Source organism: Diorhabda sublineata, chromosome 10, assembly GCF_026230105.1.
Source record: "Diorhabda sublineata isolate icDioSubl1.1 chromosome 10, icDioSubl1.1, whole genome shotgun sequence".
Taxonomy (NCBI): domain Eukaryota; kingdom Metazoa; phylum Arthropoda; class Insecta; order Coleoptera; family Chrysomelidae; genus Diorhabda; species Diorhabda sublineata.
The window spans coordinates 14856802-14878660 of record NC_079483.1 but is presented as its reverse complement, the minus strand read 5'-3'; the positions used below and the strand labels follow the sequence as shown (position 1 = coordinate 14878660).

Genomic DNA, 21859 nt, shown 5'->3' with positions numbered 1-21859 from the left:
GTGAAAATAATGCTGTGACATACAAAAAAAATTTTTTTTTTGTTATAAAATCGATTATAAAATTTATTTCTGCTCTCTTTAGATTGTACATTTTGTCTCTATAAAAGTTACGGATTGTCAACCATTGGGCACGAGCCATCCCTGGTCTTCATAAAGTAGTGTACATGGAAATATGTAATCATCCATTGAAAATTCATATTTTCGAATATATAACTCAGAAAATAATTCAGGGGGCGTCAGAGGGGGCGTCAAAAATTTTTTTGTGTTACATCATTATTTTCATACCAGCTACTCACTCCCGAAGTCTCGGAAAACTCTGTATAAAGGTTATCTTCGAAGTTTTTACAAATAGTGAAACCGAATGAATTTTCCTCAAGGTATATACATTTTTGCATACGCTCGTTGTCCCTGCATGTTTTGTTTGGTAGTTGGGAACAAGAAAAAGTCTTTAGGATATAAATCGGATCAAATCGGCAATAAGACAATAATTTGTCTTATTGTTTTTCTCTTTCGAATATTCAGAACTTTAACCTGCTTTATGGAAGCTGGAATGGGAAATCCATCTGGAGTATATCTTTTCTCGCGCCTGAATGTTTATGCAAAATCGTAAGACGCCTCTATCTGTCTGTCATAGATCGATTTTCTTTAATAATGTTGCGCAAAGCATCAATGTTCCTCGGAATGAGATTTCACGGATGATTTCCATTTTTGCACAAACTTGCTTTTTTAAAGTTCACTATCAATAAACCACTCAGTCAATTTCTCAATTGCCACTGGCTTCGCAATCACAAGCGTCAATGTTCACAAATAGAGGTACTACAAATCATTCCTAAAATCTAAAATCTTTGACTCGATAAAGTTATAGTGATTTATGTTGATATATTCTCTAATTTTGTCTCTGTTTTGATCAGTCCTACTCGTGAACATTTCCATTCTGTTGTCTCATATTCTGCTTCTTTATCAAATTTAAAGAAGTTTCATTTTCTGTTGCTTCCTATCAAATTGACGTCATCTGTTAATGCCAACAGTATATTTGATTCCTTTTGAGAAAATATCGAGATCGGTACTACGATTCACTACTTTTGATTTTTTATTCGGAGCTACGAGTATGTTGAACACATGATTGGGTTTATAATTGTTGTCACTGTAATGTATCACTCTGTATTAAGATTACCTACAATAATACGAAAAAAGTACACTTCGTTTCACAAAGTTTAAAGTTAAATATTATAAACAAAATGAGTTCTTAAACTTTAATTCTAATCTCTTTAATTTTAATCTCTTTTGTTTTTTTCTTCTAATATCTTTTTTTTGCAGAACAATAATTTCACAACAGTTTGGATGACATAAAGGATAATTGCAGCAATTGTTACAAGAAATAGTAACACGTCTAATAAATACAACTCGAACCATTTGAGTGTAACTGCGGCCGGTTTTAAATGTGCGGCTCCATTATGTCTAACTACGTACTCTATCCAGAAGACTGCTTCGTCTATTTGCTTCATTGGCAAATCATGCATTATTCTAGATCTTTCCTTAGCAGTTGTTGAGTATCTGGAATTGAAAAAATTTTGAATAAGAAAATAATATTAGTTGTTAAATAAAAACTGTATAGTATAAATCATTTTCCACATTTGAAACAAGAGATGAGCAGAATCAAAACTATATTAACCATCCTAATATACGAAATAGATGAATATTATTGAAAAATCGGAGAAAATCCATCGCCGAATACATCAAAATAGCTTCCAAAATGTGTTAGGGAATTATAATTTCATTATACTCGTAACCATTGAAAACTGGAACAGTATATCGAGAAAAACATAGATAAGTACATCTTTCAGAGAGACTAGTGTGAACAAAAGCTCTAGATTTCTTACTCCAAAACGTAAGCGGAAATGGCAGACTAGTTGGGTTATTCTTTTAAAAAAATCAGCATCATTTTATCTAGTGGTTATCGTTTCTGCTAGGTTAAAGGCTTAAGTCAAGGTTCCTGATTGGTTTTGCACAAAGACATTGACCACCACTAACGTCGTTGAATTCCTAGGGCTTGTTGTGGACAATTCCTTGAAATGTAGGTTACATATTGCCACCTTATCTAAAAAATTAACTTCTTGTTTTGCGCTGAGATCAGTTTCTAAAGAACTGAACTTATCCATCTCCTGAACAGGCTATTGTGCGACTCAATTTGAGCAATTCTTCAAATGACAAAAGATAGTTGCTAGATATTTACTGGGATCAAACAGCAGGACTTACTGCCGAGACTTGTTTAAAAGATTAAAAATTCCGGCACTTCCTTCTTTATTCATCTTTGAATGCGTTTGCATATTTTGCAAGTGCGCTTCTCCAATTTCAGAAACATCGTTGTACGGCTATCCACTTAGGAACTGGTTTAATTTTGCTATGGTCTTATATAATATCCATTACCTATTACTATTATTATATTTTCCTCTGTATATTGAAATTTTATCTCATGTGTTTTATCGTTATTTAGTTATTTTTATATTTGTTTTTTTAGTTTTTACAAGCTTTTGCCTACACATTCTAACACTTTTTTAACTATGAAGCATTTCCCTCATTAGATCTACAATACCTCATATGGAGTGTAAATACCCAAAAAAATTTGTTGGGTCCAGGGAAAAGTTTATCAATTTTTGTCTGGAGCTCAACGTGTTAAAGATAATGTCGAATGTGTGGAAATAAAACTACGAAAGCATACGAAGAATTGAATATAAGAAAATATATAAGTTTGCCGCATGTAAAACACGTATATACTTGCTTCCCACTTCGCTTTATTTTCCAAAAATTGAGTTTGTCTTCACCAACTAATTTTATTAATCACAAACTATAGAACGTTGTCAAACTAAAACTTCATGTCGTAAAAAAATCGATTTTTTCCCTACCAACAATTGATATGAGAAACTCAAATTACCTACTTTGGATTGTTAATTAACTCGTCAAGAGTTGCGGCAAAAGATTCTTCGTTCAAATCCTCAAAATCCAGCTTGAGTCCATATCCTTTACGTGATGCTTCCTCAATATTTTTTCTCTGATCCCAAAATGTCGGCAAACCCAATATAGGTACCCCGTGATAAATTGCTTCGATTGTACCAAGTAAACCCCCATGAGAAATAAATCCTATTGTATTTGGGTGAGCTAAAAAGCCAAATACATATCATTATCAACGAGAAACAAAATTGATAACTCAATAATATACTTTTCAATAAGATATAGAGATGTCCTCAAGTAATTTTATTTCCTACGTATTATGGATGCGAATGGAAATCTTGAAATATCCTGACAGATTTTTGTTAATGTATCTTCATAATCGAATTATTCACCCACCCTTTAAAACTCCAAGAGTAATGAGAGCCCCTATAAAAATTTCAAATGTAAATGGTTAGTGAGTGATACCGAATCCATAAAGGCTGAATCGATATTTGAATTTTTTGAGTATCCGTCAAATTCTTCCATTTGAGCCCTAGTGATCACGGGATGTTTCAAAAATTAAAAAAACAAGTTATTGGGGTGATGAAATCATATTGGCGATAAATCAGTGGTTTGTAGAGGGTGAACAATTTTTTTTGAGACACATCGGAAATGTTAGAATGTCTGTATATCTCTATTTTAAGTGGGAGGTGGCGCCAAGGGATCAGTCCTCGTAAATATTGATTATGGTATAAAAGTAATATTTGGATCGCGAAATTTGAAAAAGTATATGTTCCTTTATACCGAAACTGAAACATATATGTGCACCATTGTATTGCCCTAGTACAAGAGAACGATTTTCTTGGTCAAATACGGTCATATTTAAAAATCTTCAACTTCATAACATTGACCTTTTACTGGAACCATAAGGCAAAGATTGGGTATGTATATTATGATTGTAAGATCTATAATAACCTATGAAGGAATAGTCTCCCAGAGAAAATTCAATCAATCAAGTAAGGTACAGAGAATACATTAAAGTGTCCATGAAGACTGGTCCAACATCAGCAATGGAAGCAATTCCATATATCACATATGCACATTGTTGTAGAAAAGCATGTTGACGAGCTTAAGATCAGGATGGTGAAAGATGAAAATAGGTATTTCGCGAAGTTAGACAAAGAAAAAAACTAAACATAACAAGCTATACATATGCCTCTTAGATCGCAACAGGAACGAAGATAGATAGGTATGGACCGATAACCAAATACCCTAAATTAATGGGCCTAGCACCTTCCAATCAAAATTTCTAGCAATTAGAAGGCTTAACTCAAAAAATATGTTGATATTCAGTCGGCGTTGTGCAACAACCACTAAACATGTTCTCTATTATTGATGCTCCCGCCAAGTGTGAATTGCGAAGTGTGATTCGTTTTCTACAAACTGAAGGCCATAGTGCTGCAGAAATCCATCGGAGAATGAGTCGGGTGTATGGGGAAAACTTCATGGCTGATGGTGCTCTGCGTGAATGGTGTCGTAATGATGTGCATGATGAAAGGGACCAGACGCTAATCTGTCGTGAGATGACCTGGTGCAACGAGTTGACAGAATGGTTAAAGAAAATCGCAAATTCTCCATTACTGCTTTTTCTACGGAATTTCCAGAAGTTTCAAGGGCTAGGCTATCTTGGCGGCAACTTTCTTAGATAAGGGTATTGAACAGCTTGTCCACAGATTATGTTGAAAAGTAATCGAAAGTGTACCAATCTTTTGGTAATAAAATTATTGTTTTATATGAACTTGTCTTTTATTTATAGCCTATTAGAGGTTGAAAAAACAACGGCCCTTGTATATTCTTCCTCTTCAAAAGTCTAGCAGCTGCAGAAGCGATAAATCACAAATAATTTATTCAAATCCAAATTGATCATATAATGTCTAAAAACACTAAATGGATTTGGCAAAAGAAACAATGTTTTTCCAATCTAGGTTCCGAAGTTAACATTGGAGAAAAAAGATAAAAAAATTGGCGAAAATGGGGTCCCATAGAGTCCATTCGCTAAAAAGAGTCCTTAAGTATGTTTACTCATTTCTTTCATTTAATCTTGGTGTGACTTTTTTATGTTCTCCACTTGTAGTTAATTAATGAATTATAACTTACATAGTTATTGAGACATGAGGCTTTTTTGTAACTGTTAGCTGACGAAGTAGTCATAATTTCGTTATTAATATAATTTATCTTTATCAAATTTTTTTTGACATTTCTTTGGAATAATTTCATACCTGAATAAGATATTATATACATCAAAGAATTCCTTTTTGAAAGAAAAGAGCGATTTGGTTATTTTGACAAGCTAGTATATGATGACATAACATGAAATGTACTTAAGAAATCAAATAAAAAATAACAATTCACCTAAGATATCTGATTGTGGTAACCAGCTACTGATAAGCACATTGTCAGGTTTTTCTGGAAGATCTGATTCAAATTTCCATATCACTTTTTGTTTAATTCTCGAAAACGTTTTTAATATCGCTCTTCTCTTCTCGGGCTCGAAATTAGCACTTTTCAAATTTGATCCCATAGAAAATAATATAACTCCTTGTGTAGCATTTTCCATGAATATCTTGTATTCTCTTGGTAGAGGCTTAGGTGGTGGTACGTGGTAACCACCGATTTCTTTGATATTTTGTTGTAATGGTACTACACCAGAGAGGCTTATATGCGAGCATATCAAGAAAATACTGGAGTTATACAGGAAAGTTCTTAGGTCTGGTGCATCTGAAATATTATACAAATTAATTGAATATTTAATTTCGTATTTCTGAATATTATAAACGAATAGAAACGAGTTACAAAGAAAAAAATGTACGCGTCACGCTGTAGTTGACGGAATTGTAGGTAGTTGTTATCAAAATTTTCCTGGAGTAACCGATCTATTATCTAAATCAAAATTTTCCAAGCATTCCAAAAACCGGTTCAAGAAATAATGCACTTTGAAATATCGGATTATGAAATGATGTGGGATTCATCAGTGAGTTTTGATTGATAATTGATAACAATAATCAAATATATTTAAAAATTTAAGACTATAAAAAAAGTTGGTAGTATATTATTCACGAGTGTATAATGAATGTTTTTATTCATGAGGTGAAGTTTACTGCTACGAACGCTAGAGAGTGTTATAAATAATCGAATGAATAATAACTCAATATTTGCGTCTAGATTACTATCTCCATAATAATCAACACAAAAATCTATGTAATAGTTTAACAAATATTTGGTATCTAATGTTATAGAAGAATGGTTTTTATCTACAGTTATTAATAATTCCTGTTGCCAGTTCAAAATTTACATGTCATATTATATACTTTCATTGACTTATCCGGCAATAAATTTAATGAGGCCACTGAAACTAACTGAGAAATCTAAACATAAAAATGTTGACTGATTTGAGTCAAATTTATATTGTTTTAAAACTTATTTAATTTTATAAATTGTTTCAATACCATAGAATGTTGAGAAACACATATACGGCAAACACATTAGATGTCGCTGATAGCTGAATGTTAATGCTCCGTGCATTGAAACTGCAGGTGCCGGGCTTAAATCTAGCTTAGGGAAATTTACTTTTTTCAATATTTTTATGTGTACATAACTAAATTAAAAATATTTACCAGTGCTCCATATGATACAATTATAAAAACCGAGTTTTTGAAGCAAACAACATAATATAGCTAAATCAAGAGAGCATCTGGCAACAGTGATTGAAAAGATTCATTAAGGTCGAGCAAACAGACGTAAAATAGGTACATTATACAACGTGTATAGAATATTACTAAAAATAATAATGATAGCAGCTGAATAGAAGCGGTTAAATAGTAACCCCATGCAGTTGTATGATATCTCTGTAATGGAAATCACCCAAGTGTACACAAGAAGTTAGCGAAACAATTTACCTACTTCCTACATAACCCAGAAGACAATCCAACGTTAGTAGTACTAGGGTCCACTCATTTACTCCCAAAGAGCACCTAGACGGTGGGCCCCACTGAGTACAGACTTATCACGTGCGTCTCCACTTTATATCGGAGAAAATAGCGGGGAAACTTGCATTGCAAAGAGATCAAGGAAAAATCTGTTGTCGAGTCTGTGATACTTAGACAAACCCAGAAAAATAACTAGATAACAGTGTGACTTCTTGAGCATTGATGGTTCTGCCTTGCAGAAATACCAACTGTACCATATCCCCGCTTCTCTATATGGATGATATCAAGCTATACGCAGAAAATAAGTGTCAAATTAATCTCATTCTCGATATACAACATCGATTTTCCATTGATATACAAATGGATTTAGAGTCCCTAAGTGCAAGACCCTACATATCGAGGAAGGCATTGTCGCAAATGAGAGATTTCAACATGCTAGGTTATTGGACCACAAATAGTCGAAACCTCGAATCCAGGATCAATATTCAAAAAAAGGTAAGTCCGAATTAAGTGCAGGCACATTAGTCCAGGTTATCAACACCTACGCCATGCCTGTTTTAACGTACTGTTTTGGAATCCTTAAATGAATGTAAACAGAGCTGAGAAGTATTTGGAGCTTAACACGAACAATGATGACCAAGAACAACAACGACCACCCGAAGTCATTTACTATTAGAACAACATTACCTCAAAAAGAGGGTGGAGGAGGATAAATTTACCTTGTCAACCTACCCTTTCGACGGGCAATAAAACTGGGTGACATTTTTCACAGGAAATCAGAAATCGCAGCACGACATCGAATTAAATCCAAAGTAGATACCCCATTTTACCAGAATGTAACTTCAAGTTTATATAATACACCTAAAACAGACCATTCAACAAATAACATCGTCTTGTCAATACCTATAAACCTTGTTACAAAACACAGAAAGTTCTCGAAAATAACAATTCTTATCGATAACCAATTGTGGGCCAATATGCGAAAATAATAAGTCAGGATGTGTACCGAAATAAATAGAGACTAGCCGTAGTTATAGCAAATATTCACGCGGGACTGAGAAGATACTATTTTAAGCATTTTCTCAGGAAAGTTTGGATAATGAAAACTATCTTTCATACTATCTTAAATGCGTTTGTGCGTTGTTTAAATTATTGAATAATTCACTTACCAGGAAAAAACTCTTTCAAGATATTGTTCTGTGATGGTATGTGGACCGAACGTACAAATATTTCTCCAAGAACTTGTTTATAGATATTATCCAATCTCTCCCAGAAATTCATCTTTGAATCGTAATCACCCAATATATTAGGAACAAACGCTGGTAGTATAGGATTTCCTGCTATATGATTTGTAAACATAGTCATAGGTCCAGGAGCTAAAGTGACTAAGGGACAATTGAACCTACAAAAAAGTTAGAACAATAACATAAATAATTACTTAAATATCTGGAAAGTAATCTTCGTTTTCCGGAATCTTTTCGTATGAAAATATAATCAGGCTTAAGTATACTTAGTATATTAACGGCCGGTTTCATAATACATTCAAAGAAAGCTTTAAATTTAAAGTTTGCATTAAATTAAGTTTCTTGTTTCATAATCACCATTTAGCAAATATTTTCCTTCAATTTGATTTTTAAGGTAAAGTCAGAAATATTCACCTTTGGCACATTAAAGTCTCCTTTAGCTGACAACGTCAAATGCAAACATGTTTGAATTCTAAGCTGATCCAGGCATATTTTTAATAAGTTTTGAAATAAAAAGGTTTATCGCACAATACCTAGAGTTCAAGCTCATGAGAAGACGAAAAATATTACGATATAGAAAAAACTATTTGGAAATATATAACTTTTTCCGAAAAATTCCGAATTATTAAGCCCACATTTGCAGTATTATTGAATCACATTCGGGATTAATCAAAAAGCCAATTTCCCGTTAACAATAGGTGTAATCGATTGAACATTAAATCTTATACAATCACCAGGCACCGAAGACGCAGAAATTTTTATGAGCCGAAATAGATTTTTCTAATTAAACGTACAAACTGTATCCGTTGGCCAAATTCCATTCACGACCAGACAATACTGAACAACAGTGCTTTGAGAAGGCAGTTTGAAGAAGGATACTTTGGATGACATCTTTTAGTGGGTGACAGCTGAAAATTTCTATAAGAAATCTATTATAAGAACAAGAAATGTCCTAAAAATAAAAATTTTGCATCTATTATGTAAAACCTTTGTTACTTATGATTAAAAATTATTATTGGATAGAATAATTGAAATGAAAAATTGAATTCGCAAATGCAAAACAACATGCCACCAAAGATGAAGCCTAAAGAAATGTTAGCCACAAAATAACACTCACTTCTACGTTTCATTTTTTAATAGACAGAGTAATGTCCGCAGTATCTGTCAAAAACTAAGACGCTCACAAATAGGTTTTAAGACCACTTCACTTCCACAAATAAGTTGAAGGGTCCTTTATCCTAAAGGAACCTTTAGTTAAAGTGCCATTTAGGGTGGGATTATAAAATCTGTCGTAAGTCATTTCCCGTGTATGTAAGTATTCACAGTCAATCAACTATCTTTAATTTATACTTTCGTCTGCGCTGAAGTTCGAATTGAATCCAGAGGCTAATATGTGTCTCAAGAAAAGCTTGTGTTAAATCCTTCATCTCAATCTTCCAATTTTGTATGAAAGCTAAAGATTAGAAAGTAATAAATAGGCATTTCAACGTTTCAACATTGAGCTCTCAATGGGATAACTGTGGGATAAGAGTTTTTTCACAACTACGTCAATGTTAAACTTAGGATCTTCCAATTGCCTCTTCCAGTTTTCTGCAGGTAATAGCTACTAAACTCATGACTTTGACATGAATGATGAGAACCAAGCTGATAATCAACTTGGGCAGAAGTTTCAATTGAATCCTAAGCCTGTGCAATGTCTTAGTAAACCAGTATACTTTCCCCACGGATATATTTGAATATATCTGTTGAATTTTATACTTTTTCCGAATGGATTCGTAGGGAAATTAATATATAATTTAATAGGTTGCATTTCTCAAAATAATTTTCCATCGACTGAACAGGTCTGTTAGTTTTGAATTATTGATTTATCATGTTTCAAAAAATGTAGTTTTTGGAAATTATTCTTAATAATGAAATTAACTTACCTTTTATGAAAATAAGCCAATGCGTCATTTACGAAATGTTCCAATATGACAACATCAAACTCTTCATTGGATTTCCATAGTTCTTGAATCCCCTTGCTACTCAGAACTCCTCTGGTGTATAATTCACCCACTGAAGATATCCAATTCAGTTCACCCCATGTTGACATTTTTCCAACATCAACTAAAGCTTTTCTCGTTTCTAAAAAATAATAAAAGCACTTTATTCTTAGAATTCCACATTCATTGACATTTTTTTTCGCATCATTATACGTTTATAAAATTTTGCAAAGAACAAAATAAATACTGATAGCATGAATTTGCTTCTACCTTTCTATTGTTATAGTGAAACAATTTTTTAGTCAAATAGACGCTAATGGGATCCTCCAGTCCGTTAGTGAAAAATAATATCAGCAATGGATGGAAAGAATTTAAACCAGAATTTGGCATTCAAATAACTTCCAAGTGAATAAAAATATCAAAATTGTCCATAATATTGAGTTGCATCGGTTTAATATCGGCAATTTTATGCGATGAATTTGCTATTTATGTCAGAATTCTGAGTAATTGTTATTGGGTTTGAAATAAATTATACATGTATCCAAAGTAGTGCAAATTTCTCCAAATAACTTTTTGTTAATCAACGTTTTTGTTTTCAATCAATCGTTATCAATGCAGTGATTTTATAAAAAACACTGGCGACAAGTATTGAGTATATAGTTATGAACTCGTCCCCGACATGGGTCGTTAAGCCGGCACTGTCCGGTTACAATAAATGTCTAAAATTTTTCCGGAGAGGTCTTGTTATTTATTTGTTTACTTTCTAGAATTCCAGAAATGTCGTTTCTGCTATATATTCGAGCTTGTTTAGAGATGAGAGTTAGATTATGATTAAAAGTCATAATGAACGCATCGACATAGAAAAGGAGGCGGTGAATCTAAATAAATTATATAAGTTAGTTAAGTATTAGTAATAAGTTAATTATTGTATAAGTTAAGTCTGGTGTAAATCTTCACATAAATTTAGTGAGTAAAAGACTGTTTATAAATTCATGCCGCCGGTAGAAATAATATAAATAAATACTACATACACATTCTACGACGCTTAGGTTTAAAAAATAGTTATGGGAGATTGACATCAAAAATCGCGGGTGAAAAATAATATAATTATATAACAAGAGGGAAAAGCTCACGTCTGAAAACTATTGAAATTTGAAAATGTTCAAGTGACCTTACAGAATTTAATATGGTAATTAAGAGCACATTTCAGTAGTTGTCTTGCATACCTTATAAGAGTATTTAAAATTGAAATTTTCGGTCAGCTAATGGAGTGAAACTTTACATACTTCTACCATTTGTAGTGCCTCTCAGGGAGGATATCATGTGGCTACTAAAAGGTTTCCTTTCCTCTTCTTTATTAATTTACAGAGTTATTTGTGAAATTGACCATAAATTTTAAATAGCTATAGTGTTCACAAAGGTCATTTGATTTTTAAAATTTTTTCATGATGCAGTACACTACTATCAAAGCATTCGACTGCTACTAAACTTATATATTCCCAGCACTGGCACATGTAGTATGATTATTTTTGTATATTTCTATCTATTGATGAGGTATATGATTTGTATGATATAAAAATTATATTTGACTTCCAATCAAAAAATTTACACCAGTTAGCTAGCAGGTCTCTTACAAACGGGATGCCTGAAAGAGATGGTACTGCCAGAACGATTCGATTCGAGCCCCTGAAAATATCGAACGTGTTTGACAAGCTGTGTTAAGAAGCCCACGTCGATCGACCGTCCGTAACGCCACACGCCTTCAAATAAGTGACAGATCGGTGAGAAGGATACTCCATCAAGATCAAGAAATACAGGTTGTTCAATCTCTTCATCCGGGTAATTATCAATAGCGTCTCAGGTTTTCACCTCTCCGGTTTTGTTAGCAAACAAAATATCAGGTACTGGGCGGAGGAGAACCTCCTTTGCATAATGAAACACTTCTGCATGCTCAAAAAGTGACAATATGGTGTGCAATGTGGTGCAATCATTTGAGAGATACGTTGCAATGAGTCGGAGCTTCCTCACACCTGAACTTCACCGCTTTCCAATTAATGAAAACACACTTTTTCAACAAAACGGTGCAACAAGTACCACTGCAAAAATTTCAATGAATGCGGTGAATGCTTTATTCCCAAGGCGTATCGTTTCTCGAAACGGGGATATCGCTTGGTCCACTCTGTCTCCCGATCTTACTGTCTGCGACCTCTTTTTAAGGGGTTATCTAAAAACAAAAGTGTTTGGAACTGATCCCCAAGGATAATCTCGGCCCTCAAACAACGAATTCGTGACGAGATTGTAGCAAGACCTGTTAATATGCTGCGAAGAGTTATGCAGAACTTTTAGGCACGACTCCATGAATACATAGGTGTCAACGAAGGACATTTGGCAGATGCAGTTTTTAAAAAATTAACATTGTATATCAAATGGTTACTCTTTTATTTTCCATTAACGTATTAATAATTACAAAAAATATTTTTTCAATAAAATTATTTAGGAGATCTTCTTGTTTTATCGTGGAACACATCCTTATTTTTTGTTAAAAAACGAGTCCGATATTCTGGTATTCTCTTTTATAATTAATATTAGTTCTAAGTATGGTACGTTTTCCATTTTTCATTTTCCTTTTGTTTATCTGTTACACGTTTCTTTACACTTTTTATTATTATCACTTTTCTATTTATTACTATGATAAATAGATATCGGAGCCCAGTTTTCGTTCTCTAGATTTAATGAAGTTCTTGGTTTTACATGCTTTTTGTACATTGCTTATGATAGTTTTTATATAGTGCTTTGCTAATTTTACACTTTTGCGGTCCCCTCGTTTTTTGGCTCTAGAAAATCGAAAAATCCTCTGATTTCGATGAATTTTTTTTAAATCTTTTTTATGGCGGATTTATGGTAAAAATTATGGTAATAAAAAAAATGGAAACTTTTAATGGTTTTAGAGCTTTAAATGTTCATGAAAATCCACTCAGTCACGTATAATTATTGATAACTTTTTTTTCTAAATAATGGAATGAAATTGTTATATCTTATTTGATAATATACACAAAAAAAGAATAAATTTAAGAAAAAAATTATACAAAAATGTTAATTTATCATGTTTCAACAATTAAAAATAATAACAATTTCTCTTAAACTTGACCTTCTCCCACCTATAATCGTTCGTACCTTTCTTATTGAGTAATCATCAGAGTTATATGAATAAAAACATTCTTTGAATCATTTATTGTAATTAAATGTACAATATTAAAAGTTGAAAATTCTCACCATTAAAAAAATGGTATTTTACTAGGGTTGTGACTGTTAGATATAAAAAATGAATAAACAGACATTTTTCAATTGTTTTTCCAAAATGTTCGTTTTTTGTGTAGATAAACAAAAAAAATATATGAACTGCGTTTGGTGCTTTGTAAAAAAGTTATGAACGATTATATGCGAAGAAGTGCGTTTATGATCACATTTAAAGTCATAAAACTATATAAAATCTGGTGAGATATTTCCGATATTTTTTTTCTAGAGCCAAAAAACGAGGGGACAGCGAAAATACAAAATTGCCATTGCTTTTACCATATCATAGTCTTTTCCACTTTCTCTTTTCTCAAACTACTTCGTATGTCGTTTCTTCTTATTTTGTCGCTTTTTTCGTATCTCTATATTTGTTTAAATGTCTAGTCTTTCGAGCTTCCTCATATATTGAAATTCTGTCAACATTAAGTTTAGTTTTTATCTAACTCTATTCTCTATAATTGTTTTACAAAAATCTATTGTGATCAATTGAGCACAATGGTGAAGACAGTTTGGGAACATTTAAATGAGATTGAACTTTTGTTAGTTGTGGTTAGGGTCAATGTCTTGTTCAGAAATTACCAACAACTGCTTGGAGAAAGTATAACATGATGTATTCGAACTCATCAACTTATCTTTATGAAGCTAATTAATATAATATATTCTATATTTTTTGCAAAAATTTCATGACAACTATGAATATGACAAAAGAAAAATAACTAACATATTATTTAAACTTACCATCGACGGGTCCTCTAATTTCTTCAACCGAAATATCCCGAAAATTTTCCATTGCCTTGTTTTGAGGATAACAATTCACAAAAGTAACGTTATGCCCTCGATTTGCTAATTCCTGCATAAGTCGAAGTCCTAAACTAAAATGACTGTGTGCACAAAAAGGAAATACACCTAAAATTTTGAGACTTCCGCCAAAATCAACCGCAATAAATAGAGAAAAAATAACCAAATGAACGTTCATGTTAACACGTAGTTTTCTAACTAAAAATCGAACATCTATAAACATGTACTCCGCTGATGTAAAGGAAGCTATTAATTATTATTGATAAAGTGCAAACAAGGTTAAAATTATAGATACCTCACATTTTATCTACATAAATTACTTTCACGCGGTTTGTTAGATTAAATTTTTTGTTAAACTAAAGAATTTTCAAAACAGACCAAAAGTTTATAGCTGACAAATCTAATAAAATAGTTATTGTGAGATTACAATATTATACTAGCAGCTAACACCAGAAATAACACTCCACGAATTCGGCTCAAAAACCAAATATAAGACAACTTACAAAAAACAGGACCGTACGCATTCGCACCTAAACGTAATTTATCTGTCAGATTTGTGGAAAATTTTGCAATAAACATAATGGAAACTAACGAAATCACCGTAACGAAATTTTCTCATAATACTAACTACAAAAAATGGTCTGTTTTTCCAAACCGCCCTTGTACCAATTGTCTACCAAAATTACATAAACCTAGCCAGTGCAGGATTAAGTCAGCGCGGGGCCTGTAACAAATTCGGCCATGGAGACCTTGGTTTGTTTCAGTATATGGTTAAACTCAGATAAGAAAAACCACTTTCTGAAAAAACTCCCTATATTTTTTATTACTTTTACAAAATTTCATTACAAAAAAGTTGGTTAGCTTCTCTTCAACTTTTGGGAAATCAAATAGTTCAGACATCCATGATACTTGAGAAAGAGCTATTTGAGCCATTTTGCCTAGTGTCAGCTAGTCGATTAAGGTTAAACCATAAGAACTGATACAATAATATGGTGGAATGTAAAGTTATGCAACTAAAAGAGTGAATCAAACAACCTTACGAGGATGGTCTCAGAAGTACCTGGCCTGACCTACAGATGGTTGAAAAATATAACTATATTAGAAAGTATACAACCTATATAACATATTTCTCAAGTTTGAAGAGGCCACGTTGTTTAGTATTTGTTTAGCAGCCATCAATAGTTAGCGTTTTCAGCGAATTTGTAAACATGGAAAAAATTGGTCATCGTTATGTGATAGAATACTTTCATTTGAAAGGCACTAGCTCAACCAATATAAAAGCTGAACTAGATTCTACTCTGGATGAGACTGCTGCTTCGTTATCAACAGTAAAATATTGGGTGGCCGAGTTTAAACGAGGCCGTATAACCTGCGAAGACCAGCATCGCAGTGGTCGACCAAATAAGGTAACGACTCCAGAAAAGTTGAAGAAAATCCACAAAGCGGTTCTAGATGATTGTCGACTGAAAGTGTGTGAGCTAGCAGACTTAGTAGGCATTTCCAAAAAGCACACCGCATATTGACTGAAAATTATGGCAATAGAAAGCTGCGTGCAAGATGGGTGCCGCGTTTGCTCACAATTGAACAAAAACAGCGTCGTGAAGATGTTTCCATTTAGTGTTCTCATCTCAAAAAAATAAAGTCAAATTTTTGCGTCGTTTCGTAATCATGGATTGAAAGTGAGTCAATCACTTCACATCCGAAACAAAAGAACAATAAAAACAATGGTATGAACAGGGAGAACCGGCTCCAAAGAAAGCAAAGACAGTTCCATCTGCAAGCAAGGTCATGGCGTCGGTTTTTTGGGATGCGCGTGGGATAATTCTCATTGACTAGCATCAAAAGGGAAAAACTATCAATAGGGAGAATTATGCAAATTTATTACAACGTTTGAGCGAAGAAATCAAGCCAAAACGGCCGCATTTGGCTAAGAAGAAAGTGTTGTTCCATCAAGACAATGCACCAGCCCACGAAATCGTTATTTAAATACCAAAATTAATAAATTGAAGTTCGAATTGCTACATAATGCACCCTATTCGCCAGATTCAGCCCTATCGGCTTATTTTCCAACAATGAAGAGGTGATGTCAGCAGTTAATCACTATTTTAAGGGGCTTGATAATTTTTATTATAAAAAGGATATCGAAAATAAATGTTTTTTGTCAAATTATTTTATTTTCTTCACTTACTCAACTCAAAACAATTTTTCTCACGAATGCCTCACATCTAAAGAGCTTTTAACGATTTTTTACGTTGTGCCAAATATAAATGTACATCAATTTCTAATAGCTTATAAAATCCCATTTTACTTATCATGGCTTTACGATCGATCGATAACAATATCAGGGAATTTCGGATTAATTTTGCGGTGCTACCAACTTGTGCATAGTGCAGTGCAAGTAGTAAAAACAAACAAGCCTAACTAGTACGGTCAGCATTCGATTTTAAAAATTTGCTACAACTTTTGATACCAACGGTTATAGGTAGATATTATACCTACGATTTAACGTAACGAAATCGAGTTTCAAATTTTCAACTGGAAGTGATGCATAGCCTAAGCGTATGCGTAGAATATCTTCCATGCACCATAAGGCATGCAATTTTATTTAACTATCTGACCGAGACAAGCATCGGTGTGCAGGCCCTCCCAATTCGCTGTGCCCTTAGCATTTGCTACTCTTGCTACGTTCAGTGCTAATCCGGCACTGAATCTAGCATACCTATTCAATAAATTGTGACAAATATTCAAACTCTTTCTATCGAAATAAATACTATATTATAGAAATATTTTGAAGGATAAATTAATGTCCTAAAAACATACATAATTTTTATGATACGACGACATAACCGGAATGCTTAAAATAAAGCAAGTGTTTTGAATACTATTTATCATACTTTTTATTGGCTCCTGTCATTCCTGAAAACTGATAATAGTATTACAAAAATGGAAATGTGAATAAATAATTTATAGGAGTATGGATGGTATGTAAAGTGATTGATCCAGTCTGTAAAGATGTTAATTTTAAGCCGCCCTCATATTTTTTGCCGAAAAATAAAGAACGGTGGCACAAAATAAACAGTAACATTCATGCAAACAACTATTGTCAGTGCAGGTATGCGGCGTTTACTTTTGTGGCCAATGATTGGATGCGGTAGTGAATAGACCTAATGAAATAGGTGTGTTTGGTGAAACATTATATATTATTGCGTCCCCAAAATATACGTACAAATCAAATTTTCTTAGATTAATAAAATAGGATAAGTTTTATAGACAAACGGCAACAATCAAGGATTTGGTATTAATACATGTGGATCATGAGTTTTGAAGGTGAACGTACTCAGAACGTGTTGACATACGAGTACTATTTGAGTTACTTTCAAATACTTGTAGCATTCAACTTGGTTAAAAAATGAAATTCAGTTTTCGTACGATGATTTTCTATGACTTATTTCGACGTGCATTAAACCAACAGCAGAGAGCCGACCAAATAAGAAGCAATCACCATATCATTGCGAGTGCTCTTAGTGTAAGATCAATGGAATGATTTGAATATTTGAAAAAAACTTTTGAAAAATGTATTAGCAATTTTATTTGAGGTTTCAAGGTACCTACTCTTTACGTACCCCGGGCTCTTTATATCGTCACGGAAACGTGTGTTTTTGTAAAATGATATTCACCAGCTGCGACGTACGGTATAAAAGCCAAACAGGTTGCTAATAATACAAGTAAATTCATATAATCGATTTTCGGTTTTCATCCCATTATATTACTTCTATCCACAAAACTGCTATTGTCAAAATGCTTCAAAGAAAATTATGGATAAAACATTCACCCTTCACCGAAGATCCTTCACTCGCATACGGAGCGATTGCTTGGTAGCTCTGTATGATGAAAATACAAACTAAGTGTCACAGGGTCCATGTGTTCCATTGCGAGCAGGACCTAGCAAAAAACTGTTTGAAGGAAGCAAGAACTAAATAATCTGCTAACGTTAAAAAGTATCTGTTAAACAAGGAATATATTTTAATGCAAAAGAAACATGCAAAAAATGATCAACAAGCGTTGAACGGATACAGTCCAGTCCGTATCCCTTTCGATGTGAATTTATTTGGAAATCTTGTTTCCTTGATTGACTAATTGAAAACCTTTCACCTCTCATACTTTCCTTGCACACAAAAATCTGTATATTTCTTCTTTCCAAAGGATATATTACAAACAACTGTTTTTTTTTCTTTTTCACGTTCAGAATATCTTTTGAATATTTTGGAGTAGTCCACTACTGGTAACTACGTGAAAAGTCGAGTTGATTTGTGATTGGCAATAAACTTCGATTTGCCGTTAAATTACGAGCAATATAACCAACACAATAGTTTTCATAGTAAATAACAGTTTAAATGTCAAGTGGAGAATTTTCTGGAGGTTTACGTGCAAGATTACAATGATTTATTGAGTTAGTTGTGGACTAACATATAAACGTTATCATATAAAACAATCAAAAAAAGTAAACTTATTGAGGATAATGAGAAAACTGTTAAAATTATACAGAAATTAATGACAATACATAGAGACTGAAAAGAAAAAGAACTAAATCAATAGTTCAATCCTTTAGAGAAAGCAAAGAAGGATCAAAACGAATAATAATTCGATAGAAAGGAAGGAGATGAAAATAATGAATGCAAAAGAACTAAAGAACGCAATAGAAAAAGTATTGATGTATGAGGACAACAGTGGAAAAATAAAAAGGACATAATTAATAGCCCTCCAAGAAAAAAAAGCAATGATGGATAAACAAAAATTGAGATTACTATAAAAAGAAAAATCCGGTTATTTAAGATCACATTTTACGGATACTCTAATGAATACCTAACCTAGTGGTATTTTTCAAGCAACTACTGCATCTCTAGATCGGGCCAGGTACTTCTAGGATCATCCTCGTAAATGCTAAAAGTATATTTCATTTCTTCTGATTAATTATTGAGATCGGTACTATGATTTTTTAATTTGTTATGATGTTATTTAGAACTATGTTAAACCTTTGAAGTGATAGTACATATCCTTGATTTGGTGGTTTATGATAGTTGCCACTGTAAGATTACCTGCTGCAGTGCAAAAAAAAATTATACTTTGTTTCATAAACTTTATTATTTATGTTATTAACAAACTTGCGCACTCACAATTTTGTAAATTTTCAAATCGTAATCAATCGCTTTTATTTTTGTCTACAAATGTCTTCTTTCTACAGATCAATAACTTTACAACAGTTTTGGTAACATAAAAAATAATTGCAGCAATTGTTAGAAGAAATAGTAATACATCCAATAAATACATCTCGTACCATTTGAGTGTGACTGCGGCCGGTTTTAAATGTGCGGCTCCATTATGTCTAACCACGTACTCTATCCAGAAGACTGCTTCGTCTATTTGCTTCATTGGCACGTCATGCATTATTCTAGATCTTTCCTTTGCAGTAGTTGAATATCTGCAATTGGAAAAATATTTTCAATGAATATAGAAATTATATCGAAAGCAATTTGTTGTTTTTTATTGACCGAATAGATCAGTATACCAGACATTAAATGGAAGCTCCACATATATACAGCACCACATTATGAGAAATGAAGCCACTAATAATAGAATTAACAGAAATATTAAAATATAATACATAATGACTTATAGCTGTAGTCTTATTTTTAAAACAAAATTAATTATATTTAGCGGGTGAACGTTAGAGGATGAACTTGTTGCAGATCCTCCACTTTTGTAATTATTTTCTGAAACTTTTGTCTAGTTATAGGCAACTACTTTCTTCAGAATCATCCAGAACAATAGTTATCCAATAATTTGTGGAGCCATCTACTATCTTTCATAGTTTCCACTACATTAGATTATGACCGGCGCTGTCAAATAGCGTGCTGCAATTTTACACATCACAACATCTAGATACCATATCAAGCACTATTTTCTAGATAACTTACTGAGTCTCAATTAGGGATGATACTGATATTCGACTATGATACCGAAATGTCAGAACTTTCGATTGATATTAAATCTCCGATTTCAACTATGGTTCCGATACTTTTAAATTGTAGGTTAGAATCGGAGGCAGCATGTAGTGAATAAACAGGTTGATACTCGTCACGCGGAGAATCACGCCGCGCGGTTTCTGTTTCTTCTTTTTCTTGAGGAAGACATCTCATTTGTTTTTGTTTTTAAACTTGAATTTCTAATGCATGATGTGTGTTTTTATTTATGAGTGACATTTTACGAGAGTTCTAATAATGAAACAAGTGTTATTTGGATCTTCTTCAATGAAGTGTCTGCGCTGCTTTAGGCTGAAAGAAGAAAGAAATCAGACAGAAAATATAGATAGAGATAGATAGATTGATTTCTGTAAAGATTTGTTAGCAAAATATTTTTTAAATTTCGTAGAAAAAAGGAATTCAGACGTCTTGGGCATTTCGTGGTGGCGAATTACGAGTTAAGGGAAAGACAGAATTTAACGGAATATATTTGTGGAGATTTGAAACAGACATTTGGAGTCAATCAAGCTCAAACGTATCGTTCTTAACTCCAACAGCGTACGGCATAAATACAGAATTTAACAGAGTTAAAGTTATTTTGAAATGTCACACATATAATAGAAGACATACAGGAGATCCAATCCCAGAACAAATTGGTGAAATTTTAACAAAATGGAAAATCACAAATGACCAAATTCACTGTTTTGTTTGTTAAACTAGCTTTTTCTTGGTTACTTTTCCCTAGTAAACACATTTTTTAGTGTTAATACTAGACCAACACTCACAATTACACTGTCAAGACATACGTTTTGATAACCAAATTATCGTCTTCAGAGACAGAAAAGTAATTGTGACTGTTAATTTAATGATGTTGTTAATTTATAGTGTTACAGTTGAGAACAGTAGGAAAAATTATATTGAGAAGTAGTTGAGATCAGAAATGTAACGGAAAGTCGGAGTTTCCAAATTTGAGTTGTCGGATTCAGAACTGGAATCGGAGGCAGAGGTTGATCTGTTGTACTTTGTCCATGCAGTTATTATCTTTCTGACAGCTACCTTAGAATGTTACTATTGTTTTCAGCCATCAAAAAGTGAATGAACAATTGAACAAATTATAGTCGAGGGATGTGGAGGCTTAGCAGTTTAAAATGATAAGTAAAAATGATGTTAAACTGCTAAGTTATTTCAGAAGAAGCAGGTGCAAGTTATTGCACTAATACTGCTGAAAATTTATAAATTTAGCATAGTCTGAAATCTCTTCGATAAGTACAACAAGGAAATAAATTAACAAATAGTCTACTTCTGAAATTCACATGATAGCTCATAAAAAAATAAAGAATTGACTCTAAGCTCAACTTGAACGTTAAGCGATTAAATAATAGAGAAGCGGAATGCCTTTAAATTCGCCACACTGTGAGCTTTTCTCTTCATTCTTGTTTTCGGTGCTGATTGCCCATCTTCTAACTTTTTCTCCAAAAAAATACTGAAAGGAAAATGTTTCGACACCATTCCTGATATTAAAAAGAAGAACAGATTAACACGATTCCGTAGGAAGCTATCAAAAAATATTTCACGGAATCAATGTTTGGATATGAATGACATGTAGT

At 32.9% G+C, this 21859-nt stretch overlaps 1 protein-coding gene across 1 annotated transcript in view; it reads right to left on the bottom strand.

Moving 5' to 3' along the window:
- Nucleotides 1-1239: 1239 nt before the first annotated feature.
- The window catches only part of LOC130449852 (uncharacterized), a 35494-nt gene continuing 14874 nt past the window's right edge, over nucleotides 1240-21859 (bottom strand). Inside the window, exons 6-12 of the mRNA XM_056787893.1 lie at nucleotides 19440-19711; nucleotides 14173-14484; nucleotides 10084-10282; nucleotides 8084-8316; nucleotides 5341-5706; nucleotides 2937-3156; nucleotides 1240-1554 (exon numbers count right to left, since the gene is read on the bottom strand). Of these exons, the coding sequence (XP_056643871.1) occupies nucleotides 1275-1554; nucleotides 2937-3156; nucleotides 5341-5706; nucleotides 8084-8316; nucleotides 10084-10282; nucleotides 14173-14484; nucleotides 19440-19711 (1882 nt within the window). The 3' untranslated portion in view covers nucleotides 1240-1274. The remainder of the gene's footprint in view (nucleotides 1555-2936; nucleotides 3157-5340; nucleotides 5707-8083; nucleotides 8317-10083; nucleotides 10283-14172; nucleotides 14485-19439; nucleotides 19712-21859) is intronic.